At 36.6% G+C, this 9,364-nt stretch overlaps 1 protein-coding gene across 1 annotated transcript in view; it reads left to right on the top strand.

The window, feature by feature from the left end:
* The window catches only part of OCLN (occludin), a 34,868-nt gene extending 26,191 nt beyond the window's left edge, over positions 1 to 8,677 (top strand). Inside the window, exons 6-9 of the mRNA XM_015818550.1 lie at positions 668 to 868; positions 2,011 to 2,182; positions 3,982 to 4,023; positions 6,366 to 8,677. Of these exons, the coding sequence (XP_015674036.1) occupies positions 668 to 868; positions 2,011 to 2,182; positions 3,982 to 4,023; positions 6,366 to 6,467 (517 nt within the window). The 3' untranslated portion in view covers positions 6,468 to 8,677. The remainder of the gene's footprint in view (positions 1 to 667; positions 869 to 2,010; positions 2,183 to 3,981; positions 4,024 to 6,365) is intronic.
* Positions 8,678 to 9,364: the final 687 nt, after the last annotated feature.

The following is a 9,364-nucleotide window of genomic DNA, read 5'->3' as shown; positions in this document are numbered from 1 at the left end:
GCCGACGTCTCACCCACTGATGGCAGGTTGAAATCCCCCAAGACCATAAGTCTGGGGGTTCCAACCGCCACCCCGGCTATCACGTCAGCCAGTTCAGGCAGGGCTGTTGATACATAGCAGGGAGCCAGGTATATAATCAACAAGCCCACTTGTACCCCTTGCCCCCATTTCACAAGGAGGGACTCCACGCCGTCTATCTAAACCTTTTAGCTTTAGGCCTCCGCTGCCGTGTGCAAAAAAAAAAAAAGGTTCAATCAGTCAATTTCAACTTCTCATGGGAAAAAAAAGATCTTGCAAAGTTGGAATTGATTGATTGAACTTTTTAGTCCCACCCAGTCTGCTGCTACCACTGCAGCCATGCCCACCCAATTGGCCACGCCCACCCAATGGGCCACACCCACCCGGCACTCAACGATGCATAAGTGGGTTTTGGGTTGCAGTTTGGGCACTCAGTCTCTAAAAGGCTTGCCATCACTGATATAGAACATAAACAATACATATAACAAGTATTACACTGTCACCGAAAAATTGTTATGTTGTCCATCTGTAAATCCATGTAACATAGTTCTTTTATACGAATTTTTCCTGCATAATATAACAAAAGCCCCCTGCATTTTTGATGTTTTTGGTATGAATTTGAGAACTAATTATCTTTATATTTTAACAGGGTACCTGAAGTTGTTGCTCCCTTGACAAAATACCAAAAACAGTCCCAGTATGTGAACACCAGCAGTTACAATGGGTCAGCTAAGGATCCCCCACATAGAAAGAAAAGAGGAAGAACAAGAAGAGCCACCAGTGATAATTATGATGCTGATTATACCACAGGTGGCGAATCTTGCGATGAACTGGATGAGAACTGGGACAGGTATTGGCAACTCCACTATTTGGCTGTTGTTATAGCACTAATAGTCAGTAGAAGATCTTAGTTCTAGCAATTTCTAAGAGTATTGATGATGATGATGATGATGATGATGATGATGATGATGATCATGGTGGTGATGATGATCATGGTGGTGATGATGATCATGGTGGTGATGATGATCATGGTGGTGATGATAATGATGATGATTTAAATGTATATGCTGCCTCATGCCCAGCAACTCTGGGAGATATGGAAAGAGGAAGGAATACAAATTGGGGTTCAGTCTCACAGTTATTAGGAATTAACAGCTAATGTTTTGACAAAAATTGATGAAATACCTTTCTGTTACCAAGAAAAATACTAATCCTATCTGTGACTGAGATGAAGCTCATGCCTTTTATGAAAGCATGTGTGCAACAATGTAAGGTTTTAGGATTCAGTAGAAGTGAAAGATAAGGTAGGTGTAGTTGCTGTATTAGTGTCATTTGATATCAACATATAACTATTTGCGGATAAGTATAGAACCATGAAAAGAAATGCACTGGGAGACTGTTTTCTCATAAAACTCAATCAGAAACAAACAACTCTAGACATAATCTGTCAAACATCATTTTTAAAAAAATCACCCATACAAAATGTGACTATAAAAATAGAAGCTTGCTTAAGGATCGTAACTATTTCATCAGCATTAATTAACCAACATGTCAACATTTTAAAAAAAAGTTCCTTGGGTTGGGTTGGGTTAAGAAAGAGTGCAATCTGAGTATAAAATGTTGCTTTATTTCGTAAAAATCATTTTCAACCATAAATGCCTATGCCAAGATGAGAATTGCCTGTAGAAAATCAAATTAGTTGTTATATTTTGCTGTTTGGTCAATATACTACTCATTGTGTATAGTACATTTGAAAAAAGGATGCAGAAAATATAGCTTGTCAAGTACATTTCAAGAATTGGTGGAATTTGGAGCAAATTCAGAGTGTTTTAGGAACAAACTAAATGCAAGTTTCTTCGTTTGAAATCCCAGATATTTTTTTGTTAAGATACGTTTTGACTGACGCAAATCAGTTTGTTTTGGATATAATCTGACCATAATTATGGACCCAAATCATTTTACAAGATCCATTTTAAATTACATGTCATCTAGAGAGTATCCACCTATATCATCAGACCAGCAAAGACAAGCGTACAAGCGAGATTTTGATGCAGAATTACAAGAGTACAAACGACTGCAAGCAGAACTTGATGAGATCAGTAAAGAACTCTCTTGTCTTGACAAAGAGCTGGATGACTACATTGAAGGCAGTGAAGAATATAAGGTAGCAGCTTTATTTAAACTGATGTAAACAGATAATTCATGTATTCGCCACTTTAAATTATATAAGGAAAGGGATGATTATGTTTTAAGTCAATGTTGGTCCTAAAGTTATCTTAAAAGTTGGCCCTAGAATTGATCCTAGAGTTAAGGATGTTGCAACTGCTTTTTATTCAGGTCATGTCCAAAAAATAGGTTGAAGTAATTTGCAGTAATTACCCAAATCTTTTTCAGCTGTCTCACCGAGTGAATCATCTTCAGCCTCATTGAATATGACTGGGATTGCTTCACAGCTTCCTATTTTTGTTTTTTGAAATGTTCTAAAACATGAAGCAATATATACTTTTGCAAAATCAATAATAGGGTTAAAGACTATTAAGTTATTTTGTTCGCAGATGTTTTTTAGGATACTGAAGAATTAAAATGGAAAAAATTTAAAAATAGCACCCAGGGAAAAGCACATTGGCATTTATAATCACTGTAATTTTGTTTGCTAGAAGTTAGTCTGATCATACTTTAAAAGGCTACAAGCATTTCTCTTTTTCAAATTTCACAGAACAGTGGAGTTTATCTAACTAATCAGACTGCCTGTGATTAAAAGCCTTTATTTTTTGAGCAGGGGAATGGGTAGCAATCTCTGATCACCTACTCAGCAATCACGGATTGAAGCTGCTGAGAATTTGAGTCTATGGGCATTTCATATAAACTCTATATCCCTGATTTAGAGGAAATGGCATTTTAAGGAAACTTTTAAAACTTGTCCAGACAACAAGGTTATCCATTTGTTATGGTGGTTAACAAAGTAGTAGCTTACCTTTCACATGAAGACGGTGTCTCAATACTCATTGCTTCTTCCTTCCTGACACATTAAAATCTTAACCTTCTTAAAGATCAACTTCATATTCTGAGACTAGTCTAACAGTATTGAAGTCTCTTTTCACTATTTTTTGGATCAGACATCCTTCCTGTCTATTCAACAATGGTTATAAAGAAAAATGCTTTGGGGTCCTTTTAGAATATCTTTTTACAAGTGCAGTTTTAATTGTTCCTCTCCATACAAACACAGTTGAGATCAGAAGTTCAGTTGTAAGTCATTGCAGTTGTGGTTGTTAAGTGATTGATGGGTTGTTAAGTGGACTGCCTGAGTGCCTCAGGTACAGTGTTGTGTGTTGTACAGTACAGCAGTAGGCAGAAGTACTGGGTCTAGGCTTGAGGTAGTGGCTTAGGGCCTTCAGCAGTCTCAGCCAGCTGCACTGCCCCAAACCTTGACTTCATCTCTAGTGCTGCAGTGGATGAAACGATGATATGGAGTTACATAATTTACTTTGTACTTCATCTTCTGAAGACAATATCATAATCTTGAGGGATCAAGATGCCCCTGCTTTTATGATTAGCTCATTAAGGTGGCTATATTCTCAATCTTAAAATGGTGATTTCTTTCAGGCTTTCAAGAAAGCTTAAAAAAAGACATGATTGCTTTAAAGAGATGCTTATGTTCTGCATGTTTTAACGTATCTATACATATTTCAAATATTTCAAAGTATGTAAAGATTTAGCAGTAATTTGCCACCTGCATTGGGTTTCAGCTCAATAGGTAAATTGCCTGAATTAGATAAAAGTGGTTTCTCTTTGGGTAGTGACACACAAACCCATTACCCAAAAACAACACATTTAAAGAAGGACTTTCTTATTAGTGATAAACAGGATTGTTTGATAAGCAATTTGCATAATGAAGGAAAAGGATTGGGAAATAATGAACTACTATATGGTTTCTAATTTGACACTGGGTCTTTTTTTTCATAGGCTGCAGCTGATGAATACAACAGACTGAAGGATATCAAATCAGTAAGTGGTTTTAAGAACGGTGGTGGCAAGACTCAGTTTAAGAAATAATTTTAAATGGTCATTGTTGAATCCTCATTACATTTCAAATTGTTTAGTTTATTTCCTTACTCATTCTTCATCTCCAGGCTGCTATGTGAGCTCCTCATCATAACTCCTTCTTTAATAGGGGCTTCCTATTTCCCAAATACTCCAGGTAGATAGGATCATCTTGTGGAAACAGACTTTGGACCTGCCAAAGAAGGCAGAGGCACTTTCCCCAGGGCCAATTCTCTGTCTACTAGGATTTTATGACACCAAACCTTAAATAAGTCAAAGTGAAGAAAGAGGTATATACTAGGCAAATTTATATTAATCACAGTGATTCAAAATCTAAGAGTGCATATATAGGGTTCAGAGAGAAAGGCAGGAGAACAGTTTGATCTTCTCATAAAAGAGTTTGTAACTACCGTAGTAGGAAATGCAGATAGGTTGCCTTAGAGATCCTGAGTGTCCTCCTGTTGGGGGACAGAATATTCTTATTCCTAGGGCACTTTGCTTAACAATAATACAATTGTCATGCTAATTGCTATTTCTTGTTATTTTAAGAATTGACCCTCAATCCATCTCAGATAGGGAAAGCTGGAAGGGCATTGTTATCTGCATCCTTAAGGGGAGATGGTGGTTGTAAAGACCATCAAAGGCTTTATGGTTCAGGGATGAGATGCCTAAGGTAGATGATTTAAATGTACAGAAAAAGTTGCCATAGTTAAAGAAATTGTGATAGGCCTTGTATCAACAGAAACAGAAGACAGGAAATAAATTCAAAGGTTCAAGTGATGGAACTAATGCGAGTGATAGTATTAATTCTAATAAATAATAGAAATATAGAATCAGTATGTGGACCAACTTATAAAATTAATAAGGGCTTATCTTTGCCTCTATATAATGCTGAATGTAAAATGAGCTCCCTATTCAGTACAACAGTTAATAGTATAGTCTTGAAAATATCAGCATAGCTTCGTCTTCTCAATTTCTGATATCAGAACTACAGTAAACAAATAATTCTTTTTTTTTTTTTTTTTGCTTACCTCTGTCTCTAATAAATGTTGAGAGTTCTTAATGCCTGGCCTGGCTGAGCAGACACAAGTTAGACACAAGAAAGTTCATACAGATCTCTAATAGTAGTAAGCAGATTTCAGGTTTGTAAAATCTGTCAGCCAGATTTCAGAGACATAAAATAGAATTAAAGGCTGAGAAATTATCAGAACTAGATGGCAGTATTCCAAACACAAATTCAATCCTGGTTACCCTAAGTCTTTCTTATTTCAGTAATATAATTTAAATGAGTCAATTTGTTGTTACTCTAAATCTAATAGAACCTGGCCTGGCTTCATCCCACTGTTGATTTATAACGTCCCAGAGAGCATATCTGGTCCATTGTGACGGAATGCTATCCCATTTATAAAAAAGAACTGTGCTTTATTTAATATCGCTGCTTAATTTGATTTTTAAACTGAAATTCTGGATCTATTTACTTAACAGTTCCATAAAAACAAGCAGGAATTACTTATCAGGTTGCAATATGTAAGACTATAAGATTCTAAAAATTGTAATGTCTCTTCTTGGATGATGCAAATTAACTCCCAAGTTTTGTAAGAACAGAGCTTAGGTAGATATATTTTGTTTTAAGGCTGTAAAATGTTTTAAGGCTGTACAATGCTTTGGATTCAATTTGGAAGAGTGTTTCACAATGCTCAAGAACACAAATAGCACTTATTAAAACAACTGAAGAGGGATTGCCCAGTTCTAGAAATAGACCCAGCTGCTTCAATAATTCATAGCACACGTTGCTTTCAGGTTTCTCTGCATTGTGAAGAAGCCAAGTAGAAAGACAAACTAAACAGTTTTAGTTTGTTCAGCACATTGTCTTTTAAGTACCCTTTATGCTATTATGGCTGTAGGAACTATAATTTCTTAATTTTGAAATATAGGACAATTTAATTTTATTACTATTCATTACTGTCATGAAAAAATGGTCTTTTTCATGTCAAACTTCATTCCTGGTGATTTCATGGACACATAAATATTGTTGTTTTCTTGACAACAAAATAAGAGTAATTTTTCATTGTGTACTTTGGGGTGTTTTTTGACTTCCCAGTAGCCCTGGGATGTCCTGGTGATTTCTTAATCAAGTCCCACCTTGCTTAGCTTTTTTTAAAATCAGCTAAAATTGGCTAGCTCTTGCCATCTGCTGTGATTATTTTTATGGAATAAAACAGGAGTTTTACATTAACGTAGCATTGTATTCTTAACATTAAATTTTATACATTTGACATTAATACTGCTTTGCATGTTGTCCTTAGTCCGCAGATTATAAGAACCGAAAAGCACACTGCAAGATGCTGAAGAGTAAACTCTCTCACATCAAAAGGATGGTCAGTGATTATGACAGTCGGAAGTCATAACAAGAAGGAAATAAATCAGTCTGCATAAGAATGCTAATTTTCATTAAAGCTGGGATACCTTTGTGTTGGACAATAGTGGGAGAGATCCTTTGTATACTTTTATATACTTCATAATAATATGTGTGCCATGTTTACCATGAAATAAGAATTCAGTATATGGGATCTTTTATAGTTTTACTGAGTCAAGGAATTTTGATGACCTATGTTTTCAGAATTAACAGTGGACATGTTGCGCTTTTGCTTTTCTCGTCTTTGCCAATTCATTCCATTTTTCTCAGCATATTGCAATCTTAATTTCAGAAATATTTAATAAATGTTTTTCATTACATCTTATAGAATATAAACTATGTCCTTTATCTGAAACTCCTGTCTTCCTCTCTTATTCTTAACCAATTTTATATATCTAGGCCACCTGTAAATAAAAAAAACTAGCAGGCTTTACTTTTAAATGGCATCTAAATGGTCCTGTTGTTGATCAGCCAGTTTAATATATTTTTATTGACAATGTGAAACTGAATGTAAATTTATTCTGTTAAAATCTCACCTTGTATTTTAAGTATCATTTTATTACAGAAATATAATTTTAGTACTAGCGTATTTGACTTGACTGTCCAATTTGTAATTGTTATGAAAATGCCTGTATGTTATATTTGACTATATAAGCAGCTACAATTCTATACAAACTTAATGGGAAGTCCCAAATCAATGGGGTTTATTTCTTATATTGTCGGCACAATTAACTGATCCTTTTAAATTGCCAAAAAATCTAGACTGCTCTGTAAAGACAGATCATATTATGGCCAAATGACAAAACAGAAGTAAAAGCAAATGTATTCACACTATAAGCAGTCCTTGTGTAAAAACCACTCATTTAACAACTGTTTGAAGTTACAGTGGCGCTGAACAAGTGGTACTTTTAATCAGTCCTTTAAGTTCTGGCTGTCCCTACACCCCTATAGTCATGTGATTGCAATCTGAGTGGCTGCCAACTGGCTCACATTTGAATGGTTGCAGTATCTTGCAGTCATGGGATCGCCATTTGAAACCTTCCCTGCCAGCTTCCCATAAGCAAAGTCAATGAGGAAGCCAACAGAATAGGTTACAAGTTCTTCTGGTAAGTTGCTCACGTCCTCCCACACTGGGCAGCAACTACCCCCTGGCCCTGCCATGTTCACAGCATACGCCCTCTCTGTCTGGGACTTGCTTAATGATTCTTCTTCCCCGCTTAACAACACTTGCGAACTGTCTGGGACTTGCTTAATGATTCTTCTTCCCCGCTTAACAACACCCAACGGGGAGCGATGCGGTCACATGGCATCGCTCTTTACAACCTCATTGGTTAGCAGTGGAAATTCTGGTTACCATTGTTAATCCATGACTACCTGTAATATATTTAGTGTTATAATGTAATAATAATATTGATATGCTAAAATATATTAAATAATATAGATTTTACCATGAAAGCAAGTACTATAAGACAAGAGAACCTAACTTTTATACAGCTAATACTCTGTTAGTTTTAAATATGGGCACTCTTTTGACAATTATCTCTGGTGATGATTGAGTGTTGGTGCTGCTATCGAACCGTGCTGGTGATGGAAAAATTCTAAGCACTGAATTGAAAAAACAGATGCATTCATTTTGGCTGTGTTCCATTGATGTACCTCATGAATGGAACTGGGGAATTTATTTTCTTTTGGTGGGTCCCCAAAACTGCTTGATTTTAGGTTTCTGACAGTGGCTGCATCTAGAATTCTTTTAGATTAAGAGGTGGGAGAGATCCTGTAGAATAAAAGGAATACAATTAGCAGAGGTATATGATGAATCTAAACTATTGGATTGCAAACAAGTTTGATTGTAAAACCATAGAGTTGGAAAGGACGCCAGAAGTTATGCAGTCCAAGGATCTGTTGGACTCTGTTGCAGGGTCTGTTGAACCATGTTTTAAAAGATTCATTGAGACCAGTAGGATTCAGTCACGACTAATAAATCCCACACATCGAAATGTAACTACGTTTGGATCCATCTATTGTACATTTATGTAAGGATTGTAATATTTTTTTTAAAAAAAAAAATCACTTAACAATGGAAATTGTGTTTAAAAATATGTGATTAGAATGCAATACCTACATATTGAAAGACTGGATTTCATTTTGTAATTTGTGATACAGTGTCAATAAAATTCAACTTTGTCAATATATAAACAATCAAATCAAGTGTTTTGTTTCATAATATGTTTCATTCTGAAGGAATTGAGGCTCCATGCAAAGGGACTCCACGCAGGCACCAGCTTCACCCTTATTTTCCCCATGGTATTGGACTATTGCAATGCACTCTACATGGGACTACCCTTGAAAAGTGTCCAGAAGATTCAGTTGGTGCAGACTGCAGCTGCACAAGTCATGTTGGGTGCCCAACAAAGGGTACATATAACACCCTTGCTTCATGAATTGCACTGGGTGTCAGTTTGATCCTTGGGTCCAATTCACCTATAAAACCCGCTTTGTCCTATCACATCAACCTGTTGTACTTGATCAGGCAGGGAAGGTATGCTACAGACTCAGTCAAAAAATGTCAGCTGGGGGGATCTAGGAAGAGACCCTTCTCTGCCGCTGTCCCTGCATTATTATGAAATATCCTGCCCCCAGAGGCTGGCCTTCTGAAAAGGGGTCAAAACCTGGCTCTGTGGCTTGGGGGCAGGGCACAGAGAACCACACAACCATGGGGCTGACTGGCCCCATGAGAACCCCCTCCCCACCTGTATTAACATTCTGCTAGACAGAAGTTCCCTGAGGATGGGCTCAAGCATGAATTTGAAAGCTTGGAGGACTAAACACTGATCGACCTAGATTGCGTCCTGTATTAACTAATGCTAAATGCCTATCTTGGATTTTTTT

Source organism: Protobothrops mucrosquamatus, unplaced genomic scaffold, assembly GCF_001527695.2.
Source record: "Protobothrops mucrosquamatus isolate PMUCROS unplaced genomic scaffold, P.Mucros_1.0 scaffold762, whole genome shotgun sequence".
Lineage (NCBI taxonomy): Eukaryota > Metazoa > Chordata > Lepidosauria > Squamata > Viperidae > Protobothrops > Protobothrops mucrosquamatus.
Note: the sequence above shows the minus strand (reverse complement) of the source record. Positions and strands in the feature narration are given on the sequence as shown.